Here is a 27721-nt window from a genome sequence, read left to right as displayed (position 1 = left end):
GCTCAATAACAGAGAGGGTCATGGCCTTCTTTCAGGTACTCACCATACTCAGTGCCAACATCCCTCATCCTGTGCTCCTCCCCCATTGAACACTTCCAGGAGACACAGCCTGCCTGGCCTGAGAAGTAAGATGTCCTTTCCTGGTTAATATGCTCTTGGGTGGAGTCTGGATCACATGGTTAAAATACAGACACTGCTATATATCTGAGGGATCAAATTCAGAACTTCTGATTTGGCAGCAAGTGTCTTTCCCCACCTAGCCCTCTCATCAGCCCATCACCTAAGAGCTTTTTAGCATACTAAGATTGTGCCTACACACACACACACACACACACACACACACACACACACACACACACACCCATTCACCAGGGCACAGGCACAGGCACCACACACTTCATCCTTTGTCTGCTGTATTCTCAGTGCTTCACCACACTTAGTAATAGTTACTATTTATCATGTCTTACATCTCGTCTTATATCCCTCATTACCACATTGAATAGATGCCCATCAAATGTTGTTTGACTAGTATATGCTTAAAAAATTAATCTCTAGGTATTTCTCTCTCTGAAGGTCCAAAGATTTGAGACAATAAATTCATAAATGCATTGTACCTTGGTGAATAAGAGCAAATGACTCTGAGGTTATATTCACCCAGATTGACATTTCTTGTCTATTCATTTGTAGGATGCCAGGCAAATTCCTAACCTTCTCTCTGCTTCAGTTACCTTATTTGTAAAATGGCTGCAATGCTGGAACTGTCAGAATCAAATTAGAAGGAAAAACAGGTAAGGTATTTAGGATCACAAGCAGCACATAGCATAGTATTAATAGATTTTTATTTTTATTTTATTTTATTTTACAATACCATTCAGTTCTACATATCAGCCACGGGTTCCCCTATTCTCCCCCCTCCCACACCCTCCTCTTACCCCCAGCCCACACCCCATTCCCACCTCCTCCAGGGCAAAGCCTCCCCCAAGGACTGCGATCAACCTGGTAGACTCAGTCCAGGCAGGTCCAGTCCCTTCCTCCCAGTCTGAGCCAAGTGTCCCTGCATAAGCTCCAGGTTTCAAACAGCCAACTCATTCAATGAGCACAGGACTTGGTCACACTGCCTAGTTGCCTCCCAAACTGATCAAGCCAATCAACTGTCTCACCTATTCAGAGGGCCTGATCCAGCTGGGGGCCCCTCAGCCTTTGGTTCATAGTTCATGTGTTTCCATTCATTCGGCTATTTTTTTCAATAATTGAGTAAAACCGAAATTTATTATAAGCCACAGTCGTCCTAGGGACCTCCATGCTATATATATAGCCTCTATGGTTCTATGGGTTGTGGTCTGATTGTTCTTTATTTTTTATCTAGAATCCACTTATGAGTGAGTACATACCATGACTGTCTTTCTGGGTTTGGGTTACCTCACTCAGGATGATTTTTTCTAGTTCCATCCATTTGCCTGCAAATTTCATGCTTTCATTGTTTTTCTCTGCTGAGTAGTACTCCATTGTGTATATGTACCACATTTTTTTCATCCATTCTTCCGTTGATGGGCATCTAGGTTGTTTCCAGGTTCTGGCTATTACAAATAGTGCTGCTATGAACATAGCTGAGCATGTATCTTTATGGTATGAATCAGCATTCCTTGGGTATATGCCCAAGAGTGGGATGGCTGGCTCTTGAGGTAGTTCGATTCCTAATTTTCTGAGAAACCACCATACTGATTTCCACAGTGGTTGCACAAGTTTACATTCCCACCAACAGTGGAGGAGTGTTCCCTTTGCTCCACATCCTCTCCAACAGTATTAATAGATTTTTGTTGTAGTTGATTATGTTATTGTTACAACTGGATTCTAGTTCCCTTCTCTGTGAGGATTATAGAAACCCTTCAAGATCATGTGACCAGTAGCTCTGCATAGGTGGAAAGAATACACTTCTCTTCTCAGTGCCAGGCTTGGTCATGTGCAAGAATCAGCCAATGGAATCTGAGCAGATATGACACAGACCATGGAGCAGAGGCTCCAGTGGGATAACTGTGGGCTGAGGCAACGGCGAGAAAGTTGTGGGTGTTTACCCACCAAACCCACAGCTCCCCAGAGTTTTTTTGAGTGTGAGCAGCAGGAAATATTACATAGAAGGATTTAGATTGTGGAGATAAACAGATAGAAAATAAAGCATAGCCTCGAGAGGGCCTGGAACCTATTCCAAGGAGCCCTGACTGTCTCTGGCCCAGGGTTTTTATAGAGACACCAAGGGGTGGAGCCAAAGACCTCCTCCCCCAGCACAGCCAAGTGCAGACCATCTCAGACACCTGCACTCAGGCCCGTGGTCCTGATCATCCTCTCTGTGTGGACCTGCTGGGTAAAGCCATGAGGAACCTGAAAATGGGCTCCCACAGAGAGCCATGCTTGAGGATGCTCCTGCAGCCTGGGTACCATGGAGTAAACCCCAAACCACCCACAGCCCTAATGCAAGAGGAGAGATCCCTGCTGTGAGGCACTGAGACCTAGGCTGCTTTTCACACCTACGACTCCTTGCCCTACACCCATGTAAACTCATAATTTTATTACAAATGGACTACAAAGCTCAGGTATATAGGCAGAGCCAGAAAGGTGAAGGGGACATGACAGACTGAACACAAGACTGACAGTCCTCAGGAGCAGAGAAGGTAAACTCTAGTTAGGATAGGAGGTCAAAGATTCTGGCTGGATAACCAGGCATTATGTGTGGGAGGGATGGTATTTAGACAAGGCCTTGAAGCAAGGCTCCCACTGGGAACTGAGGACCTTAAAGGAACAAATGGAGACTCCTAATTCCTTCCTCTCTGTTTTTTCCTACCCACAGCTCCATTTATTTCAGTGAACGGCCCTGTGTATTAGGTGGACTCCCGATCCCCAGACTTGAAAGGAGCCCCGAACCAACACTGAAAATGAGCTCGGTGCCTATTGTAAAGCAATTCAGGGCTCCCAAATGTCCAGGGTGTTGTCTAGAAGGTGGAGCATGGGTACAGTGTAGGCAGGGGAGGAGACCAGGAGCAGGGCTTCTGAAGTACAATACCCAGGACAGGGCCCTGGGTGCCTGGACTTTGGTCGGGAGGGTAGAGGACAGGAAGACAGCAGTGAGCTGCAAAGATGGGAACCGTAACTTCAGCTGGGACTCCAAGACTCATTCTGGCTGTAGTTTGAGGACACAGTGGAGAGAAGAATAAGATGAGCTGGCCAAGTAGTGCCCAGAAACACAACCTAACGTTTGCAGAAAACACCTGTGGCCTGCTCCTCTTTCTGTCCCCTGCTCTTTCAGTGTGCTGTGGGAGAGAAAATGTTCCTAGGGTGTCCATGCTTTTCCCACTCTGTCCGATTATGTTACAGTTCTGATAGGCCACACCAAAGCTCATGATCCTTCACCTGTGTTCTGGATCTGGAAATCCAAATGAAGGTGTTGCAAGTTAGTTCCTTCTGTAGGTTCCTCTTCCAGGCTTGTAGACGGACACCCTCTTCCTGTCCACACGTGGTGCTCTCCTTATGAGTCAGTCTTGTCACACTCTCTTACAATGACACAGTTACCACTTGATTAGGATTTGCACATACGAACTCCATTGTACCTGAATTGTCTAGTAAAAGGCGCTGTTTCCACATCCCATAATATTGTGCATACTGAAAGTTAACGTGGGACTTCAACACCTGAATTTTAAGTGTGTTCATAACAATCATATAGTATAATTAAATGTACTATATACTTTTACAATTTTTTCTTTTTGCCTTTTTTCCTTCTTACTATACTTACAATTTTCTATGTAAAACTTAATATTGAACAGAGTAACTAATTGTACCATCACTATAAGAAGTTATGTGAGAATTGGGGCAGAGGATGGGATGTATGGGGCCTCTCTCTCAGAGCAGAGGTGAGAGGAACCTAAGGGTTGCAAGCTGTATTATTTCTTTCTTTCCTTCTGTTCCGAGCCTCCCAGCCCCCCACTCCAAAAAAGCAGGGTTCATTCACCCCAGAAGCCTGGATGCTGAGATAGACTCCCTGCCCAGCATGCTGGATGGTCCGGCATGGGTGGCAGTCATGTTCTCCCCATTCTGACCTAATAGCGCGCCCCCAACCCCTTTTTACTATGCAAGATCTCTGATACCCAGTGGAGGTCTTGTTCTACCCCTATGGCCAAACTACCTGGTCTTTCTACACTACCACCAGCAACCAGCTGGTCCTGCTTTCTCTGTAACGTCAAGGTGGCTCTGAGAGCCTGTAGATAGATGGTCCAGGTGGACATCTACATCTTCATCTCCTAGGCCCTGATGAAGTCTATGGGGATGGCTTTAGGAGCCACCATGAGCCAGGACCACAAGGGAAGGATAAGGTTGCTGGGGTACATAGCACTGTAGGAGGAAGAAAGGCAGTTAGGGTACCAGCCCCAGGTCCCCATTTTCAGAATAGGAGCTGGAGATACTGCCCAAGAAATTGCTGCATGCCATAAGCCACCTGATTAGAGTGGTAAATGTTGTGGAGTATTCACCAGAGAAGACTACTCGGACATGGGTTTAAGCCAATAGAAGATTTGTATTATTAGCCAGCTGGCTTCTACACTGGGTGTTCAGAATCCCACTGTATCACTGAGCCTTCCTCAGGGTGAGCTTTTAAGCACAAAATAATAATAATAATAATAATAATAATAATAATAATAATAATAATAATAAAGCATGTTCTGGGTTGACATCTTTAGTTAACAAGAATAGTTAGCTGAAAGTAGAACTACAGAAGCCAAAAAGCGAGGTTAGAACATTTAGAGACTTTCTCATAACTGTGGACATAGATGGATTAGGTCTGTTTTCATTTTGTAAGATGGTAGAGTTGACATGTTGAGTTTATGGGCTGAATGGTACTTCTGTTATGGAGTCAGTTGTGCTAAGGTCTGGGGCCCTGTTACAGTAAGCCTTCTAAATGATCCAGGCTAGGATGAGTTCAGAGAATGCAAAACACTTCTCCAGGGTGGCCACAGAGCAGCTTTCATGGTAGGCTGGCCTGGCACAGCACAGGGATGACAGCCTGTTATTTGGGCCCAGCAGGTAGAACACACAAATCACTCAATATGGAAGGCATGGTCTAGGGCTACACCCCTGGCTGAATCACCAAACATGTCAGCAGCCACCACACAGATCAGAATGTCGGTGGTGTGTCACCAGGAACGCGATAGAATCCCCTTCATAGTGGATGCCAACATCCAGATTCACTGTGCTGAGGACTTGGTATTAGAAATCTGCCCCACAATACGTAGGGTGGGGTGGGCCATAACGTTGGAACAAGAAGGGGATGGTGGGATTGCTGCTCTGGACAGTTTTCCCATTGGCTGTTACAAGCCTGAGGAATGTGGGCTACTGCTGTCCTCAGAGGGCAAGTGTCAAGGGTGCTACCCTCCAGGTGGGTACATCTTATGCAAGGTTTGCAGTGTTTGGCACATCTAAGGGCTCTAACTCACCAACACCACCAGCTGTCAACTCTACAAACCAGCATCTGCTGGGATCTCAGTCCCCACCCATCATCACCCTGACATCCAGCTTCACAAGTTGTCACCTAATGCCTTTACCCCTCTTCATGAAACAACCATCTCTATAGTTTTTTACTTATTTCTTTTTTGGGTAGGATTCACTTCTTGTTCAAGAAAACATCTAATGGGTGATGCTCATGTAGCAGTAGGACAGAGGCCCATGCTTGGGAGGATTCAGAAGCTTTCATAGAGGACATAGTGGTGACGACTGGAGTCAAGGCTGTGGGGTTTTGGAGGCAGAGCCAAAGACAAGAAGTCACCAACTTATGTCCAGTGGACTAGGACATGAAGATCAAGTCCCTGAAGATCTATCTGTTCCCTCTGCCCATCCAAGAACATGTGGCTACTGACTTTTCCTTGGAGAGTCCCTTGATGAGGTTCTGATGATCAGGCCAAGGCTGAAGTGACTTGGGCTGTCCAGCTTTGTAGCCATGGTGGTCTACAATGGTTTTGTTGGCCTGGGTGTTAAGAGCCCTGAGGAGGTAGCTCTTCCTCAGACCCTCCTATGGGGCCAAGATTTCCATTGTCCCTGTGCAGAGGCTGGAGTAAATGGTGGGATAAGGATGGTGAACTCCACACTGTACCACGAGAGGTGACAGCCTGTTGTGGATCCCTGCTGGTGTGCCTCAGCCCTGCCCTGAGCAGCTCAGGCTCCATGTTCATTCTTGTATTCAAGGTGATGCAGCTGACCAGCACTGAGGACTGGTGCTTCACTGACACACTGGGCAACTTCACTAAGGCCACCTTTGATGCCATCTCTAAGACTCTCGACTTCTGGAAAGAGACTGTATTCACCATTCTGTGAAAACCCACAGCAGTCTCCTTGCAGAGGACTCAGGCACCAGCTACTGCTACCACATAAAATTTTCATATCAAATATATATATATATTATATATACATAATATATATATACATACACATATATTTTCTTGTTGAAAATAATGTTGGATACAAGTTATAATTAAAAAAGATTATTTTCCAGACCAGTAGTACTAAGATTTGGCAGAAATGAAAACCAGGGGATTTCAAATGAGAAGTCAATGGTTTAAGATCTGTTATCTCTACAGAGCAACTGATTTCACTGTCAAACTTGGGATCACCACCTCCCTTCTAAGATCACAGACCTATTCAGATGCAGGGGACTCACATCTCTTTGTCTCAGAATATTTTTCTTTAATATGTGTGCTTGTTTTGCCTGTATATGCACCATGTGTATGTCTGGTGCACACAGATACAGAAAAGGGTGTTAGGTCCCCTGGAGTTGGAGTTAAGGACAGTGTGAGTTGCCACGTGGATTCTGGGATCTGAAGCCTGGAGCTCTGGAAGAGTAGCTCGTGCTCTTAACACTGACCATGTCTCCTGCACTCTCTTTCCTATTCTTGTCAAGATGGCTCAAGCTCCTCTAGATAAATTTATCATAGAATTTTAGAATAAAGATTTTAGAAAAACATTGCTGAGTTCTGGTGGTGCATGCCTTTAATCCCAGCACTTGGGAGGCAGAGGCAGGTGGATCTCTGCGAGTTCGAGGCCAGCCTAGTCTCCAAAGTGAGTTCTGGGAAAGGCGCAAAGCTACACAAAGAAACCCTGTCTCAGAAAACCAATAAATAAATAAATAAATAAATAAATAAATAAATAAATAAATAAATAAATAAATAAATAAATAAATACATACCATGGCTGAGATCATCGTAGGAGTTGCATACCAAATGTATACATCAACTTGGGCAAATTTCACATCTTTTGACTTTTCTAATGCTTGACATAGTACCTACATTTATGTAGGTCTTCTTTGGTTTCTTTTCATATATATATCATATATATATATGTATACATATATATATATGATATATATATACATACATACTTTTTATAGATAGTTGGTTTGCATATACTAGGACTTTTCACCCTGTACCCTGGGGTATTTCTTTACAATTTTGACTTTAGTTCAAACAGTATAAAAGAACTTTCTGGAGCTCTTTGACTATGTCATAGTTCTCCACAGTTGGTGTTTTCCCTGGCTATCATGAGCAGATAAACCAAACTCTGAATGATGAGAGATGTCATGTGGCTGACTTTGTCATAGAGAAATTTTGGATTCCAGGGTAGTAGACCTCTATGGTTTCCAGACTTGGATTTTAGAAATATTGTATTTGTGCCAAGTTTACGATTTCACTAGTTTTGAATGCTAGTGGCTTTTTATTTCTAGTTCAAGTTTCAAAAGCAAACACAAAAAGCACAAGAGATTAAAATTTTATTAGTCATCCCAAAGTAGGTTATAAATTACAAATTAAGATCATAGTAATAATATTAAAAGTGTTTTCAGCAGTACCATAAACTATACCTTAAGACAAAAACCAAATAGTAAACTGGTATGCATACACTGAAATCTCATTTTTAAAATATTACTTTGTCTAGAAAATTCACATACATGTTCATAGTCATACACATGTTGACAGAGCTACATGATTTGCATTTAACAGACTCATGAACTAGTTTTCATGCTTTGAATAAATTGCCAGAAGTTTGTAAGAGCTTAGAGTTTTTAAAGTGTATGGCAGAATACCTTATATGACAAAGCTTTCCTATATACGCTCTTCTGTGAAGGTAATAAGTAGAAGTTTGGATGACTACATGGGCCCTCAGAGTAATTCTATTAGCTTGGGTCCAGGAATTATAGTGACAAATTCTAGCCTAGGTGAGAAGGTACAGAAACAAATTTCTCAGAAAATTTATATTTGCTTATTGGTCCTATATGAAAGGTCTCAATACTGAATTGCTCTGCTTGCCTATAATTCACTACAATTAGTATTTTGCTCTAAAGTGAAGTGACTTAAAACAGCATTACATACCCTGCTGAGTCCTGCTTAATTTAGAAAAAAACCATAAATGTGTGGGCAGATGATTGACATGAGTATATTCTCACTCTCTCGCCCTCCCTCAATACAGGGTATTACATAGTAGCCCAGGATGGGTTGAAACTCACTATGTAACCCAGGGTGGCCTTGACCATGGTAATCCTTCTGCTCACACTTCTGGTGCATTGTACTGAAACAGGCCTCAAACATGCTGTGCAAGAAGACTCCCCTAGCCCACATGTCTATCCAGGGAAGGTAGTAAATGACTAAGCATTCCAAAGCTTTGGTTCTGTGAGTCATTGCACAGAGTGATGTCGGCAGGGGCCACAGGCCATTTGTGGAAATCAATCCTCTCCTTGCACCATATGGATCCTGGGATCCAACTCAAGTTGTCAAATTTGGTGACAAGTGCTTTTACCCTCTAAGCCATCTCATCAGTGCCCCGCCCCCATTGATTTCTAAGCAACTTCTGTCATGCCACCTTCTGAGTAAGGCAGTGTATCCTCTCCTGCATTTTCTGTGTCCTAGTTAAACGATTTTGGACAAGAAAGAAACATTCCTCCTTAGCATCTTTTGTCACCTCAGGCCTTCAGTGGGGATGGCAGGAACACCCCAAAGATCATGTCTCTGAGACACTGGAGTGACGTGTCATGGAGGCCACACTAAGAACTGATCTCAGGACTGCAGACAGCAGCAGACTAGAAGTCACAGAATGCTTGGATCTCGGCCTCAGCTCTTTGCTCAGCTCACTCCTTCCTGGGATTACTCAGTGGCTGAGAAATTGTGGGCTAGAGTGAATGTTTCACTGAGTACACAGGGGCCACATTTCAGGGTCTGCAGCTAGGCAATCTGGGAAGCCGGCTCTCTAACTGCTCAGCTATTCAAAGGGACGCCCAGTTGTGGTTACTAGCATTTTATCTCGGAGGCCAGATGTCAATAACTGCAGCCAAGAGCATGACATATGCCCCATGCTTGGGGAAGTAGCTGGCTGTTGCAAACTGAGAAAGCATTTGCTTTTCAGGGTCTCTGCAGATAACCTTGGTTACATATGTACCAACAAGTTACTACACATGGTGCCTTCAAGCAAGCCAGGCGATGGGACCAGAAAGTAGTCATATAGGAGAAGGACACTTGGCATATTCAGGGAGGAAAGGAAAAGTGATCTGAGAAGGTACAGGTGGTGGGTACACCTAACCCAAGGTCTCTGGACACTCAGCAGAGTTCAAAGGTTAAGAAGCACAGGCATAACTGTGACTGAATAATGGGATCATTTTGAGATGCAGGCCTCACCTTCCAGTTCTGCAAGATAGGAAGGAACTTCAACACTAATGCCAAACCAGAGGAAAGACAAGAAGTTCAGCTGTCCTCTGTGTAGGGAGGAATATAGAACCTCTGACCACAGGCCAAGACAGCCTGTATTCTGGACACTTCCAGACCTTGAACTCCAAAGATGGACACAGGTGAAGTAACTTGAACAGAGGAGTAGGTGAGACCTCCTGGCAGAAGATGGGAGCTCTCAAGAAATGTGATGTGAGTGAACTTACTTCTGGATACTGAGTATGAACAAACAGTTCTCTTCAGATAGGGTGGGTTGTTCTCAAGAACAGTATTATAATCATTTTGTTTCTAGTGCACAAAAAAATAAAATAAAATTAGGGTTATCTATCTAAAACATGGATACATATTCCATGGAGTTATTTTCTAGGATGGAACTGTTTATGATCTATAATGTGTTTCCTGAAAATCTGAATATGACAGCTATGATGAGACTCAGTATTCCTACATGGAGGATGTATCCTCACAGACTGTGGTTTTTCATCCACCAAAGAGTTTTCACGTGATTTTAAAATTTGGAAGTTGGTTGCTTCATGTGACATCTCCCTAGGTTGGTTTTGGTTTTGGTTTTGTTTTATAATTTCTGCCAGCCCATTCCCTCAGATATTCTGGTTTCCCTTTTAGTAACTATAGTTCCACAGGGAAATCTGTCAAGCTGCCAGGGAGAGCGTCCCTAAGCAGCAGAGAGTAGAGAACCTCCTCTCCAAGGCAGCATTTATTGTGGCAGACTGCCCTGCATATCTCATTTAGAGCACATCACTTCAGTACAGATACAGAGATGGGTGCAGCAAACCTAGCCTACTCACGAATATATTTTGAGAAGAAAAAGGAGGTCAAGGGTTCAAGCAGGTGTAGGGAAGTCTGAGTCCTTGCACTATTACACTCAGCAGAAAGAAAATCTAGAGATGGACACAGGTTTTAAAAGCAAAGATTTGGAATGAGGAAGAGTTATCAGGTTCACATTAATCCTCCATCATGAAAACCCGAATAATATTGGATAGAACAACAGTCATATCTTTAGCTAAATCAATTAAGAGTGTAGGCTATCAATTAAAGAAACAGCCCTATGGTTTATAAATAAATAAAGAGTATATTAGAAAACTCAGAGGTATATCTACTAGTATTCACTGTCAACATTCAAATTAAGGGTAGAAGAGTTAGAAGTTCAGAACATAGAAAATTATCCATGAAGAACTCCTATTTTTTAAGTCTAACAGCCATTGAGAATGAAATGAGCAAAGTAAGCTCTGTGAAATCACAACTTTTGGGCAGCATGACTGAGTGACTTATCATGAACTACTGCAGGTCAGTGACAATATTCCTATGATGTCAGACATTTAAGTATCACATAGGCATCACCTTCTCACTTCCAATATGAAGAAAAGTAGATACGTCTTGACAAGACTTGAAATGGGCTTTCATCTTCCTTTATAAATCGCCCTGTGCTTTAAGTCAACTGTGGATCGCATTGCTTGTAAAATGAGTCTGCCACTGTCTTTCTCTATGTGACACAAAGTCTAATCACTCATAAAATACTAACTCATATTCCACAATCTGAAAAGGGGCACTATCACAGCAGCTTATGTCTGGAGGGCTGGCAGGAAGGAATTATTCCTAACGAATGTACCCTTCCTTAGCTTTGTCTGATGGGCTCACTTTCCAGTATGAACATTATTTAAAGTTCTAAGAATCATGGAATACATCACAATGAACATCAGCTCTTCAGAAGGTGGGAGAGACTCCCTTAACAGAAAATTGGACATGACAAGGGGGAGGCAGGCATTTGCTCATTCATCTCTGCCTGACCACCAGAACCTAGTGTTTTACCTGGTGTAGAAACGCCTCAGTAAATGCTGAATGGCAGAGCTGATTAGACGGCCCATGAGTTAACACATTTCTGTCTTCAAACTTTTCATTTGTCTTCTTTGGCTCTCACATGTTTTAAACAGCTACCCGCCTTCTTTTTGGGAAATGTCCCTCCATAACTTTGTATTCTCAGTACAGCTGGATAACCTCATCCCACTCAGAAATAGGCCAGACTCCATTGGGCTGCACATTTGGGGGTGAGGTCTTCCAGTCCCATGTCTTGACAGGAATCGTCCAGGTCTTACCATAGTTGGCTTCAATGTAGTCAAGTGTTTCACAGGGCACATGGACTTTCATGTCTACAAACTCGGTCCAGCACAGTGTGAACTTGGGAAACAGGTACCTACAGGAAAACAATGACAAGCAGGGGCATCAGGCCACGTACCTCAACTGCCAGGCCTTCCTAGTGAAGGACAGTCCTTTCCTATCAAACAGATTTATTCTTTATCTGCTCAGCACCCCTTTCTCCTTTTTAGGGTTTCCACCCTGGTCTTACTCTTCTATTCTGTGTCCATCTGAAGGAGAGCTAATCCCATCCATAAGCTCCACAGAGGAGAAAAAAAATACAAACCAACCAATCTAAATCTACCTGAGGCCTGGTAAGTAAATTACAGAGAATGATCGCTTCAGAGATGGGAACACACCAAAATTTGCAAAATCAAAGTCAGCCCTGGGACTGTGTTGAGAAACCTGGGGAAATAGGTGTCACAACAATGTTTCCACAAGATCGAGGAAATCGTCATTTTTCTTTTCATGTACAATTTGGTGTTCCAAGGCATATGGATTGATTCCTCCAGCATCCCCGAGGTCTTTACTCTGCTCTATATGCAATAATAACTGTACTTTCTACCTCTCTTTCCTCTTCAATTCTAAAGAACATTTCTAAACCTCTTGGGAGGGGAAGGAATGACGATCAGGAGTTCAAGTCCAGCTTCAGTCATATAGTGAGTTCTGGGGCATTCTAGTCTACTAAGACGCTGTCTCAAAAAATAAAATATTGGAATAGATCCTTACATAAATTATATAACAAAGGAAAGTAAAAAGCAGCAGGCCTGTTTACAGTTACATAGCTCCATATTCTGTGTTGGATTCTCAATCAGAATTTTTTTTCATCATAACTCGGAAGAACTTTCAGTATTTAATGAGGAAATGGCAATAATAGGAAATAGTTTAACATACTAGAGAATTACAGAGAGAGTAGAGAACTGGGAAAGGGGATCTGATTGTATTTGATTAACATGTTTTACCAGCAAGTGAACCCAAAGAATGGATTTTGCTTTTGAAGATCTTGCTTTACCACGAAGCAAACATGAAACCATACATGAAAGTGTATCTGAATAGATTCTAAAAAAGCTAACAAGTCCACTACAAAAGGCAGTGGGTACTGGCAGTTACTGGACAGTCCCTGCTGTCAATTATGAAAAGACAGCCACAGAAAACCTCATAGCTGGGATACAAACCAGGCACTGCTTAGACCCACCATCTGCTGGTGCCAGTTTTACCCTGTACACTCATGTCCACAGAATGACTTATTTTGTCATGAGAAATAGCCATCCTTCATCAGCCTCCAACCCCCACAATCACCTGCTGGTCAGCAAAATGTCCACCTGCCCCATACTATCAGGTTGACACTATGAACCCAAATTGAGGCAGACACCATCTCCGTAGTAACAGCAACCAGGAAGCATCTGCCTTAATATTAGCCTTTAATATCATCAAAAAGCTGAGAGTGAAAAACAACAGCTGTAGGATACACATGGTAGAATACTACAGGCTACAAAAGAATGCTCGGAACAGTGAAGGAGAATCTAAGAGCAAACCCCAAATACTTAAACTAAAGAAACAATGTGAAAATGATACAAAAACGACACAACTCTAATGTTGTTCCTAACCAAATTCCCAGACTCTCTGTGATTCTCATTTCTCTACTCATTTTCAACCTATTCTACAGAAGAGTATCTTGGCTTCCCAGGAGAACAGGAAAGATAATCACAATACGTGATAAGTAACTGTAAAATCGACCATGCAGAGGAAGGAGGCAGCAAGTCACACAGAACAGCACATGCTTGGACTTTGCCTGGGTTACCAGTAAATAATGACTGATACTAAATCTCTCAGTGTTGCCTGGACTAAAAGTTATGATTCAATCTGGCAGAACAGTCTGTACTTTAAAGCCTTGGGAAGAGATCCAAAATCTGAACGGATTTAAATTTAGACTAAGGCACCCTAAATTAGGATACAAATTTAAGAGATCTTACTATGGTAAAAAATTCTCCCATCTGTTTTCTAACTTGGACCACTTCACTTCATTCCACTTTTGCTAAAACAGCAGTTACAACACTTGCTAGCTTGAACAGTGAACTGGAGTAGGATAGTTTTATTTTCTTCCCCAAATTTGAAAACCAATAAAGCCACTTTGAGGTGGTTAGAATAATTTTGTCAGCTTAGTTGTACAATCTTTGAACATAATTGCTAAATTAGAAGTATTCCCAGCACTCTAGAACAGTGTGTCTACTGGTGCTAAATAAGGAGGCTAAGTGAGACAGAGGCCATCAACCACAACCAACCTGACCTTTCCAAATCTAAGTCTGCACTAGATACTGCAGTTCCACGAGCACAGCCAAAGACACCCCCATATTCCTCATAAAAACAGTTTATTCCCATTAGCACCTTACATTGGCTGAACCTCCCATTTTATCTGTTATTCCAGGGCCTAAACACTAGCATCTTGTTTAATAGGAGCAGTCAACACAGGCTGCTCCTTATTGTAATGGAAAAGCTTCTGAGTTTCACCATTAAATATGAATCTCCCTCAAGGTTTTCATTATCTTCCCTTCATCAAATCAAGGAAATCCCATATCCCTTTTAATTCGGTTTCCTAAAAGATCTTTGCTGATGGGGACTTAGGTTTTTTATGTCATCAACTCAATCACCACCTCCCCACCCTCCTGTGGCAGCACTGGAGATGGAAAACAAGGCTGTGCACAGGGAAGTGCTCCCTTCACTTCGTTAGGTAAAGAGTCAGACTATGCATATGCCTTATGAAATTATTCTTTTAGCATGTTTTCGCCTGTGTTCACTGTGCCATTTCCCTCTTAAAAATATGCGGGGGCACTCCATGTGCAGGCTTGCTGAGTCTCATGCAGTGAGTGACTCAGCTGCTCTCTTCCTGGTTTAGAAACAGGCTCTGTCCCCTGCAGGTAACTTATGTAGGTAGGTATGATGGACAGTTTACTCTTTGTAAACCATGTAGGTCTTGGAAACTTCTGGAAGGGGAAAGAAAGGGAAAGGCTTTCTGGTTATTAGTTCAGTTTCTTGACTGGGTGTAGGCTATCTGTATCTTCCTGAGTTGATTCTTGTTTATATTTTTCTATATTTTTGCCATTTCAGAGGATGTGGAGCAAGGGAAATACTCCTCCACTGTTGGTGGGAATATAAACTTGCACAACCACTTTGGAAATTAATATAGCGCTTCCTTAGAAAATTGGGAATCAACCTTCCTGAAGACCCAGCTATACCACTCTTGGGCATATATCCAAGGAATGCTCAATCATACCACAAGGACACATGCTCAACTATGTTCATAGCAGCATTATTTGTAATAGCCAGAACATGAAAACAACCTAGATGCCCTTCAACTGAAGAATGGACAAATAAAATGTGGTACATATACACAATGGAGTACTACTCAACAGAGAAAAACAATGACATCATGAGGTCTGCAGGCAAATGGATGGAACTAGAAAAAAATCATCCTGAGTGAGGTAATCCAGACTCCAAAAGACAAACATGGTCTGTACTCACTCATAAGTAGACACTAGATGTAAAGCAAAGGATAACCAGACTGCAACTCACAACTCCAGGGAGGTTACCTAGTAAAGAGGACCCTAAGAAAGACACAGAGATCACCCAACCAAAGAAATGGATGAGATCTACATGAGCAAACTAGGGGTGGGAGTTAATGGAGGGCAAGGGTCAGGGGAAACAGAGCTTAGGGGAGTGGGAGGTACCAGCTAGATCAGGACCAGAGTGGGAGAACAGAGAGGGAGACACCAAGATGAATGAAGACCCCAGGGGAATAGGAAGAAGCAGAGTTCTGGAGAGGTCCCCAGAAATCCACAAAGATACCTCCACTATAGACTGCTGGCAATGGTTGAGGGAGTGCCTGAGCTGACTTAGTCTGGTGATCGGATGGCCAAACACCCTGGCTGTCATGATAGAACTCTCATCCAGTGTCCGATGGAAGCGGATGCTGAGATCCATGGCTGAGCCCCAGGTAGAGCTCCAGGAGTCCAATGGGGGGGGGGGAGAGAGAGAGAGGGAGAGAGAGAGAGAGAGAGAGAGAGAGAGAGAGAGAGAGAGAGAGAGAGAGAGAGAGAAAGAAAGGAGAGAGAGGAGGGATTGTATGAGCGAGAGATGTTGAGATAATTGTTGGAGGAAGCACAGGGACATTTGTGGAAACTAGTGGAATCTCTTGAACTGTGAACCAATGGTTGAGGATCCCCCATGGAACTGGACTGGGCCCTCTGGATAAGTGAGACAGTTGATTAGCTTGAACTGTTTGGGAGGCCCCCAAGCAGTGGAGCCAGGACCTGTCCTTGGTGCATGGGCTGGCTTTTTGGAGCCTGGGGCCTATGCAGGGACACTTTGCTCAGCTTTGGTGTAGGGAGGAGGGGACTGGACCTGCCTCAGCTGAGTCTACCAGGCTGGACTGACTTCCCAGGGGAGACCTTGCCTTGGAGGAGGTGTGAATGGGGGGGGTGGATTGAGAGGGAGGGCTGGGAGTAGGAGGAAGGAGGACAGGGCAATCCATGGGTGATATGTGAAATTAAGTTAATTATAAAATAAAAATATTAAATAAAAAAAAAGACTATGAAAGGCAGCTGATTGAACGCTGCTTGTGAGGACTGTGTTTTCAGATCATACCCTGAGAAGAAAAATTCACCTTTGATAGGAAATTTAAGACAAAAGACTGATACTTTTACAGGACTTCTCAAAACACAGATGTAGCAACTTTATACCGCGCTGATTAGATGGTATCTAAATTTCTCACAAGACTATGAAAGGCATCATTTTCCCACTAATACTATAGTGGCATTAACACAAGCTAAGAGCATTCAGGAAATCTTGAATCCCTTCAAAACCTTTTTATACAATAATATTTTTAGTCCTTACAACATGGCTGCATGACAATGTCTAATATTATTTCCACTTGGAAGTGGAGGAACCATATGCAGGGAAGTTAAATAGAAAATTGCTGAAGGAAACAGCACTTGTCACTTGTACAGTTGGGATTTAAAAGCTGACTCTATAATCTTAATTTCTTTTTTTAAATTAATTTTTTAAATTTTATTTGCATTGGTGTTTTGCCTTCATGAATGTCTGTGTGAGGGTGTCAGATCCTGAAGTTACCAACAGTTGTTAGCTGCCATGTGGGTGCTTAGAACTGAACCCAAGTCCTCTGGAAGAGCAGTAAGTGCTGTTAACCACTGAGCCATCTCTCCAGCCCCATGATCTTAATTTCTATGGTATGCTATCTTATAAAGAAAAACCTCATTATACACTAACTTTGGTGTTTCTATCACATTTTAAAAAATAAGCTGTAAACATTGTGAAAACATCCCTACTCACCTGACTATCACTGTTACTTACTGTGCTGCATGCTTTTATGTCAACTTGACACAAGCTAAAGTTGGAACCTCAATAAGAAAGTTCCTCCATGAGAGCAGGCTGTAGGCAAACCCTTAGAGCATTTTCTTAATTAGTAACTATGGGGAGAGGGCCAGGTTCATTGAGGGTGGGGCCTTCTCTGGGCAGGAGGTTCTGTGTTCTGTAAGAAAGCAGGCTGCCTGTAAATCACATTTATTATGCTTTAGGTATGTCCTAGTATCCCTGATCTCTCCAATGCTTTTACAATGAAGGGGTGTTGGATTTCTCAAAGGCTTTTTCAGCATCTAATGAGATGATCATGTGGTTTTCTTTTTTCAGTTTGTTTATATGGTAGATTACATTGGCAGATTTCCATATGTTGAACCTTCCTTGCATCTCTGGGATGAAACCTACTTGATTATAGGGGATGATCTTTTTGATGTGCTCTTGGATTCAGTTTGTGAGAATTTTACTAAATATTTCCGCATCTCTGTACATGAGGGAGATTGGTGTGTAATTCTCTTTCTTTGTTGAGTCTATGTTTGGACACACTGAACCTGACAGAAGAAACAGTGGGGAAGAGCCTTGACTGCACTGGCACAGGAGACAACTTCCTGAACATAACACCAAAAGTGCAAGCACTAAGACCAACAATTAATAAATGGGACCTCATGAAACTGAAAAGTTTTTGTAAGATAAAGAATGCTGTCAATAGAACAAAATAGCAGCCCACAGAATGGGAAAGGATTTTCATCAGCTTCACATCTTACAGAGGGCTAGTATCCAAAATATATAAAGAACTAAAGACACTAGACATCAACAAACCAAATCATCCAATCAAACAATAGGGTACAGACCTAAACAGAGAACTCAAAATACAGGAATCTCAAATGAATGAGAAACACTTAACACCTTTAACCATCAGGGAAATGCAAATCAAAACGACTCTGACATACCATCTAACACCTGTCTGAATGGCTAAGATCAAAAACAAAAGTGAAAACTCATGCTGGGGAGGATGTGGAGCAAGGAACTCTCCTCCATTGCTTGTGGGAATGCAAATTGTACAGCCACTTTGGAATTCAATATGGCGGTTTCTCAGAAAATTGGGAATCAATCCATTTCAGGATCCAGCTATATCAGTCTTGGGCATATACCCAAAGGACACTTCATCCTACCACAAGGACACTAGCTCAACTATGTTCATAGCATCTTTATTCATAATAGCCAGAAACTGGAAACAACCTAGATGTCCCTCAACCAAATAAGGGATAAAGAAAATGTGGTACATTTACACAATAGAGTATTACTCAATTGTAAAAAACAACAGGCACCAGGAAATGTAGGAAAATGGACAAAATTAGAAAAAAAAAAATCATTCTGAGCAAAGTACCCCAGACCCTCAAAGACAAACATGGTATGTACTCATTTGTAAGTGGATATTAGCTGTTTACTAAAAGATAACCATGCAATGGTCCACAGACGTAGAGAGGCTAAGTAAAAAGAAAGGCCTACAAGCTGGGCAGAAGGGAAGAATCTCCCTGGGAAGGGGAAATGGAACAAATTTTACAGGTGAATTAGGGGCTGGTGGGGTTGGGAACAGGAGGGATTAGGTGGGTCAGGAAAGGGAGAAAATACTGAGAGAAACTATTGGAATAAAGGGGCATGTTAGGGGCAAGGTAGAAACCTGGTACAACAGAAACTCCATGGAATCTACGAGAGTAACCCTAGCAAAGACTCTTAGTAATAGGGAACACAGATACTGAAATGGCCATATTCAGTAAATAGGAAGGGCCTCAATTGAGACACCAATCCAGTCACACAACTTTCACCCTACAGTTTGTCCTGCCTGCAGAGTGTTCTGAGACCAGAGCTTAGCAGAATCCTCATCAAAGAGACCAGAGTGACTTCATCTAGCAACTGGGGAAGCAGATGCCGAGTCCCACAGCCAGACATTAGGTGGAGCTTGGGGAGTCCTGGGGAGGGCAAGGGAGGATCAGAGGAACCAGAGGACTCAGGGACACCGAGAACACACCCCACAGAATCAATTAACTTATGAGGGCTTGCTGAGAACAGGGAGCTTGTGAGGGTCTGATCTAGGCTCTCTCCACAGATGTCATGGCGGAGTAGCTTGGTGTTCTTGTGGGATTCCAAATAGTGGGAGCAGGGGCTGTCTCTGAGTCTTTTGCCTACTTATGAGATGGTTTTCCTCCTAGTGGGTCGTCTTGTCCAGGGTTGATATGATGGTATGTGTCTGTTCTGATTATGGCATATTATGCCATGTTTGGGTGATGTCTCTGGGAGGCCTGCTCTGTTCTGAGGGGAGATGGAATGGGGATGGACCTGGGGGAAAGAGGAGGTGGGGAAGAGACTGGGGAGGGGAGGGAGGAGAAACTGTAGTTGGCACATAAAGTATGAAAAAATCAAGGAAAAAAGCAGCCTGAGAATTCAAGCCATGATCAGCAAGCCAGTAAGCAGCACCCCCCATGGTCTCTGCATCAGTTCCTGCCTCCAGGTCGCTGTCCTCTTTGAGTTCCAGTCCTGATGTCCTTCCATGATGGACTACAATGCAGAAGCGTAGGTCAAAGAAACCCTTTCCTTCCCAACTTGTGCTTTTGTCATGGTGTTTCATCACAGCAATAGAAACCCCAACCAAGACACACATATACCCACTGATTTACCTATTTCTAAGTATATTTAAATTTTAAGTTACTTTTTATTTATTTGTGTGTGTACCTGTGTAGGTGGGCACAGCATGTTGTATGTGTGAGATCAGAGGACAATTTCTGGGAGGTGGTCTCTCCTTCAAGCATGCAGGTCCCCAGTGATGCAGCTCAGGTTGCTAGACTTGGCAGCAAGTGTCTCACCTGCTAAGCCATCTCACTGGCCCATTTCTCTCCCTTTGTATTTTTATTTCTATGTATCTTATAGTCAGACTGTACTCAGTGGAGTGTGTTGTCATCTAGCAAAGTAGTTTTAATAACTAATAAAAGTTTAACGAACACGTTCTAGAGTCAGAGTCAATTAGGGATGGATAGTTTGAAACTTTCAGGAAAAGGTTTGGATTACTCTCAAACCTCCAGAACAAGTTTACTTTACAATCTTCAGATGAAGACTCAGGGATCCTAGGAAGATGGATGAACCCAAGAAAAACTGCATCGTAAGTTTGCTATGGTAACTCAAGAGCTTTCATCATGACTCCTTCGGTTGACTAGCCTTGGCAAGGCTCCCTCCTCTCAGACCATCCTCACAGCCAGTTCTCACGAGAACTTCCCAGGAAAGCTGGACTGTGGGTCAGCTGAGAGCACAGTAGCTGCTGATGGAGTCCTGGGGACTTTCCTTTCTCCTTTCTGAAATTACTCCCAAAGCCCCTTTTAATAAGTACTTCCCCCAAAGTAATAAGTACTTCTCTGATTCATACTTAAACCTTTTCCCTGTTTTGGCCTGCGTGCCTCCATTCCACATATGGTCAGTCTCTTCATAGAAGAAAAAAATGTCAAGTTTGACGTCATCTTTTCCCTGGAAGGAGAGTTCCAAGCTGTCTTCCACCTATAGGGAAAACGAAAACCTTCATGGACTGAAACAACAGACATACATTTCCTATTTTAAATGAAGAAAGATGTTTATATTAATTAATTCTAAGATGCATGCTTTTAAAACTTAAATCCCTGGCCGGGCGGTGGTGACGCACGCCTTTAATCCCAGCACTCGGGAGGCAGAGGCAGACGGACCTCTGTGAGTTCGAGGCAAGTCTGGACTACCAAGTGAGTTCCAGGAAAAGGCGCAAAGCTACACAGAGAAACCCTGTCTCGGAAAAAAAAAAAAAAAAAAAACTTAAATCCCTGTGAAGTAGGATACTATACTAGCCTTTCTTAAATGCATATACAATAATGAGTCTTAAATGATGACAATTCATGAGTAAATGCCTCATGGTAGTTAAACCTGTCACTCTGCAGGGAAAATTGAAGTACCAATTCCAGAGCCCCTTTTGAACAAAGGAGGAAAGGAAAGGAAACTTATCCTAAAAGTTCACATCGGACTTGGTGCATGTGTCTTCAACAGCATCATATAGTAATTTATGTGACCCTCCAGGAGATGAACGCTAATGTATCCATCTGTAGGCTCCACTCAAAGCAGTGCCAGACATCAACCGTTGGCAAATATCTGCTCAGTGACTAAAGCTACTGCTTTGGCCTCAGAAAACACTAAATTTTTTTAAAAAAATAAATTACAATGATTACTTCTGATGGGGTAAAGTAATTTTCCAGGAATGAAAAAAATTTGGCTACTTCCCTAGGAACAAATTAAGAGCAGGATTATCACAAAGGATCATGGGATTTGTGAAGAGCAATCAAACTATCTAGAGTTCTTCTCAGCCACAGCCCTTCCCCACATTAACCTCTGAGGAAGTTGCTTACCTTAGCACATGTAAGACAAGAAACTCAAGCACTTGTTAAACATGGCTTCATATCTCTATCCCTTAGCAAATGATGGCATATTTGTGCTGATGATTATTATGACATCTAATCCTAAGTGAGCATTTAATTAGGTGACTCAGAAACAAATGTAACTTCAAACAGATTAGCAGGATTCTATCTTTATATCAATTTTGTGCCATACTATTGCAAAGCAGAATGGAAACATAATCACTTAAGAGAGCCAAAGAGCCTTCTTTCATATTATTAATAAAAGGCATATTTTTGAAATATTCCTTAACTAGTATAGAAATGTTAAGGGATAATAAGCTTCCACAGCGCATCCCGGTAAGTGCTGGGTGATAAAACTATGTTTGCCATACCTTTAATCATGTATAAGTTAGTTAAGGTAAACTTTACAACTGAGACACATTATTTATGAAATTAAGTTCATTGTCACCAACCTTCCCAAACTTGTGTTTTAGTGGAAGTCCAGCATTCTGAAATGCCAAAATAATATCAGGTTTGTAATCTTGTATAAAAATTCCTAGGTCGACATCTTTGCTATAAGGAATAATACTGCACTGCCGATACCATCCTAAAAAGGGGAGGGGGATAAAATATGTTTAAATTATATTTGGAAGATTAGTTATTATCATGAACAAACTTTATAGTAATGGCTATCATTTCATAAGGTTATGGTTGGGGTTCTTTATTAAAATTATTTTTTAAAAGTTAAATCCCAAACTAAACCATTTGGTTACAGTAGTTACCTTGAAGAATCAATCTCCGTACTTTTTTCCCTTCTTTTTCTTTCCTCTCTCTCTCCTTCCCTCCCTCCCTCCTTCTCTCCTTCCCTCCTGCCTTCTCTTCTCCTAGCCTGAGTGCTCAGCTTCTTCAAAAGTTTGAATGAAGTCAGACATGGTGGCTGCCACCTTTAGGCCAGCCTGTTCTGGTCTACATAGTGAGTTTCAGAACAGCCAGGGATACACAGTGAGATCCTGTGTAAAAAAAAGTTTTCAGGATACATAATAATTTCTGAGTAGATCATTAGCTTTAATAATATGTTAATTAGGTCATTCAATTAAACAATTGCTGTTCAGAGTGTTTAAACGTTAAATTTAATGATGAGACTGCTTTATGATGTGTTAAGAATATTAATTCTCTTAATATGCTTTCCTGAGTGATAATCTATAGCACTTAAGAGCTCCCACAGCTCATAACTGATGGGTCATAACAGATTCGGGTGAGGTGTGATATTCAGTGCACACTCAATGCTATTTCTCAGTGTTTCTTGTGTATCTACATCTTGCTTATATGCCTCAACAATGGTCTAAGAAAGCTTACACCTAAACATTATTGGTAACTCCCAAGTCCTCCTTACTAGCTTCTAACCTTTCTACTCCAATAGCTTTTAAAGTACGCAAGTGTCTATAGTCAGCCCAGGAGGCATCGCTATTACAAAATATGATTTGGAATTTTAAAAGAATTCTAATAAACAATTATTTACTATAAACAATGAAGGGTTTGCTGGGTGATGCAGCACTCACCTCAACAATGGAGGCTGAGACAGGTAGAACTCTGTAAGCTCAAGGCTAGCCTGGTTTACACAGACAGTTCTAGGCCAGCAGGGCTACATAGAAAGAACCTGCTTAAAACGCACTCACACACACACAAAACATGAAAAATTACTGCAAGGAAAAAAAATGTAAGGGAATTCAGCTACTATCACAATACTACTTGGAAAGGCAAGGACTTTACTGAAGGTCAAGCCATGGCTTAAGAAGTTTTGGTGATATTTTAGCTATATATATATATATATATATATATATATATATATATATATATATACACACTGATTCTTGCAATGATTTTCTTGTATGCTATGTATGCTTCCAAGAACTCATAACTGTATTTTATCTGAAATACCAAGGCCAAACAATCTCCTGAATTAAAGCAAATTAAGCTGAGACCCTCCTTTCTTATACAGCCTTAGTGGTATTTATACTAACATTATATATTCCTAGCATTTACCTAACCACCTCTAGGAATGTAGTTTGAGCACATAAATTCATTTTTTTTTTGATATATTAACTGATTTTAGTTAGCTCTTAGTTGACCTTTACCACTCCCCTTTTGGGTTATAAAAGCAAGCCTGACGGGCACTGCCCGAGGAAAACTCTTGTCTGCCTTTATGACCCTGTAAGAATTCAAGCCTGGTGAGCTTGCTTCAGCTCTAGCAGCGCTATTGCATGGATAAAGAACTGTAAACCTCAGAGACTTGAGGAGGATTTTGACTGGAGAGGATTTTGATGGGAGAACTTAGAAGGAGAACTAGAAGAATGAGATGGAAGATGAGGAAGAGCCAGATGGGGACGAACAAGATGGGTAAGAACAAGATGTAAAAGGCCAAGATGGGCCAGAATTAAGATGAGAGAAGTAAGATAGAACTTAGAGGGGACAGCAGATAAAGGTAGAGAGGAATCAGGCAAGAGAGGAGCTAGGCATGAGAACAGAACTGAAGCTGTGTAGACAGGATTGTAGAGGAATAAAGTACAGACTAAGAGCTGGGTGTATTTAGATTCTTTTCCCAAAAATAATTCCTGCTTTTCTTCTGGAACTCTGAGAAGATTATTAAGGCTGGCCCTTAAAAATATTTGAGAAAAAACTACCAAAACCTAAAAATAAAGGGGTTCTTAAATATCACTTAATACACAGTGATTTAACTCTCTTATTTTATAAATGAAATAAACCATGAGGGTAAAAATCTCAAATCAAATGACTATGCTTTTTCACTACTGACTATAAAAACATACACGCTTCTATAAAATGTTTTCAAGCAAATATGCACACACAAGAGATTACCATGTATTCTTTTATGCTTTTACTGTTTTGTTGTTGAGATAGGGTCTCACATATACCAGACTGGCTTTGAATGTGCTATGTTGCTATGGCCTTGAACTTTTGAGCCTCCTGTTCTACCTCCTGTGCTGGATTAAAAATGTGTGCCTCAGCCGGGCGGTGGTGGCGCACGCCTTTAATCCCAGCACTCGGGAGGCAGAGGCAGGTGGATCTCTGTGAGTTCGAGGCCAGCCTGGGCTACCAAGTGAGCTCCAGGAAAGGCGCAAAGCTACACAGAGAAACCCTGTCTCGAAAAACCAAAAAAAAATAAAAAATAAAAAAAATAAAAATAAAAATGTGTGCCTCACCCTGTCTAAGCATGTAATCTCTCACATAGCCCAGTATATAGGAAAGCTATGAATATCAGGTTACACCTGTTGTACCTGCATAATTATTTAAGGCATTTCCTTTCAGTCTCAAATTCAATTTTTCTGAATGAGAAAATAAATTTTATAGTAACTTTTTAAAGCTAAATTAACAGGAATTAACTTTTGAACAAATACAGTCACAATAAAAAAAAACACAATCATAATCAACTACAGTAAAAACTGAGAAGGAACAGATAAATACAACAATCTTAAGGATCTAAACAATACTAAAGTCCAAGAAGCTGATGTAATGAGTGGTATTTCCAGAAATCTTTTTCAGATTTTAATAACTGCCTGCTTAAAACTACAAAAAACGGGCTGGAGAGATGGCTCAGTGGTTAAGAGCACCGACTGCTCTGCCAGAGGTCCTGAGTTCAATTCCCAGCAACCACATGGTAGCTCACAACCACCTGTAATGAGATCTGGTGCCCTCTTCTGGCCTGCAGGGACACATGCAGGCCGAGCACTGTATACATGATAAATAAATAAATCTTAAAAAAAAAAAAAAAAGAAGAAGAAGAAGAAAGAAAGAAAGAAAGAAAAGGAAAAAAAAAACTACAAAAAACATCTTTCCCATCTCAGGTGAACAGTGATGCCTAACCAGTGATGCTCTCAATAACCTGGAAGTTATGGATTTAAAGCATGCCTGTCAATCTTCCTCCCACTAGAAATATTTCCTGCAATATTTCAATTTAAAGCAATAATAATCTATGAGATAGAAATAGCAAAATGCCATTTAAGGATTACCTAAAACGAAACATACTCTAACATGTCTGATGTAAATTTGTACACATTATTCTAACTTTTAGTTAATACAATTGCCCTTATGATTCTATTTTACAGGGCTGGAGAGATGGCTCAGTAGCTAAGTGTAACATGAAACTTAAAAGGTCTTATTAATAAAAATAAAAAAAAAACAAACAAACCCAGCACTAGGTATTGGAGAGAAAGCTGGAAGATCAGAGAGACAGAATAAGCCATAGCCAACCTCACTTCACCAACTATTCAGCCAATCCTGTTTCCTCATACTGGAAGCCTCTGAGTCCTTATCGGAAAGGGATCTCAGTTCAACTGCTTAATAGCTTAAAAGCTTAAAAGCTTCTAGTTCCTGGTCCTCACACCTTATATACCATTCTGCTTCCTACCATCACATCCTGGGATTAAAGGTGTGTGTCCTTCCCAAGCCAAGACATGAAATCTCAAGTACTGGGATTAAAGGTGTGTGCCAGTACACTTGGCTCTGTTCCTAGTGTGGCCTTGAACTCACAGAGATCTGGATGGATCTCTTCCTCGGGTATGCTAGGATTAAAGGTGTGTGCCACCACTGTCTGGCCTTTATGTCTAATCTAGTGGCTGTTCTAATCTCTGACCCCAGATAAGTTTTATTAGAGTACACAATATATCACCAGAGTTAAGAGCACTGGTTGCTCTTCCAGAAGACCTGAATTCAATTCCAAGCATCCACATGGTGGCTCATAACCATCGATAATAGGATCTGTTGCTTTCTTCTGGCACTCAAGTGTATATGCAAATAGGGCACTTATATATATGAAATACATAAATAAATGGCTTTAAAAATATTCTATTTTATATTTCATTAATTAACTTTCTTTAAAGGAGTCAAGACAGCTTTGGTTTATACATTAATATTTATTCTGCTTATGAATACTACACTTCCAATATTACTGATACCTGGTCACTTCAAACATTCACTCTTAAACCCAAAAGGAAGAGATAGAGATAAAAGGAAGGCATTTTTACCTAGACAAGTTCCACTGCTCAGCCAGAAGGGCACTCCCAATTCCTGTAACGTTTTGGCGGCTAGTTGCAGTAATTCCTTTGCCCTCTTCCGAAAGGCCATAGCATCCACAGTATTATCCTCAAGGTACTGCTGCAAGTTTAATAAAGTTATTTATTATAATAATCCCTAAACTGCTAGAAACTTTTCTATGATATCTGAATTAAACTTGGAAATTAACACTGTATCTTTTTTCTATTGCAAAAACAATCCAAATGTAGGGGGCTTGCGTGGCTCAGTGGCTTTGGATTCTCAACACCCACATAAAAGTTGGGAGTGTTGGTGTGGGTCTGTCTATGCTGTGTGGGTGGGAGAGAAAGGAGACAAACAGATCCTGGAGCTCCTTGGCCAGCCTGTCTAGCCAGTCCATTAGTTCCAGGTTAAGTGAGAGACATTGTCTCAAAAAATAAGGTGAAGAAGTTGTGGTCTGCTGCTAATGTGCCCAAGCTCTGGTGCATGGTCCCACTCCCACGTGTATGTAGGAAGCACCAATTGAATTCTGGGAGTTATAAAAATAAGAAGACATGAAAATGGAAAGGGGGTGTATTGGGCAGGAGTACAGGGGACTGGGGAGTGGATATAATCAAGACGTAATAGAAGAAGACACCCAGGTTCATCTTCTGGCCTCACAGACACAAGTGCACAAGGGTGCCCACATATCTACATAGAGGCACAAATGCATATACCCCACAAGCCCAGGAATCAAGTTTATAGTTACTTCTTTTCACACATTAAAATAATTCAAATAGATTCTAGGAGCAGCCAGGTTAAGAGGAAGAAATATAAATAACAAGGGTTCCCCAACGATGAGACTTGAAACTTTTATCCTTTTCCTCTGTACATCAGAAGTTGTCAGGCTGGGCAGTTGGGAGAAAAGAAGAGCTAATTACAGAGCCAAGAGCATTATTTAAACCAAATAGATTAAATGATGTTTTAGATGCAGTTGTTTACTTGTCTTTACAGATTGGGTCATCAAGCAGAAAGACACAT

The 27721-nt window shown here is 41.6% G+C and overlaps 1 protein-coding gene and 1 long non-coding RNA gene across 5 annotated transcripts in view; one reads left to right on the top strand and one right to left on the bottom strand.

The window, feature by feature from the left end:
• Positions 1-7778: 7778 nt before the first annotated feature.
• LOC102904924 (ribitol-5-phosphate transferase FKTN) overlaps positions 7779-27721 on the bottom strand; it is a 61517-nt gene continuing 41574 nt past the window's right edge. For all 4 annotated transcript variants that reach the window (XM_076564222.1, XM_015988637.3, XM_076564221.1 and 1 more), the window contains exons 8-11: positions 26695-26824; positions 22129-22262; positions 20671-20798; positions 7779-11943 (exon numbers count right to left, since the gene is read on the bottom strand). In XM_076564222.1, the coding sequence (XP_076420337.1) occupies positions 11730-11943; positions 20671-20798; positions 22129-22262; positions 26695-26824 (606 nt within the window). In that variant the 3' untranslated portion in view covers positions 7779-11729. The remainder of the gene's footprint in view (positions 11944-20670; positions 20799-22128; positions 22263-26694; positions 26825-27721) is intronic.
• LOC121827237 (uncharacterized) lies at positions 9799-15277 on the top strand. Its single transcript, XR_006069403.2, has 4 exons — positions 9799-9929; positions 12077-12199; positions 13552-13688; positions 14991-15277. It is a non-coding gene; the product is annotated as an uncharacterized LOC121827237 (long non-coding RNA).

This window comes from Peromyscus maniculatus, chromosome 2 (assembly GCF_049852395.1).
Source record: "Peromyscus maniculatus bairdii isolate BWxNUB_F1_BW_parent chromosome 2, HU_Pman_BW_mat_3.1, whole genome shotgun sequence".
Classification (NCBI taxonomy): domain Eukaryota; kingdom Metazoa; phylum Chordata; class Mammalia; order Rodentia; family Cricetidae; genus Peromyscus; species Peromyscus maniculatus.
Note: the sequence above shows the minus strand (reverse complement) of the source record. Positions and strands in the feature narration are given on the sequence as shown.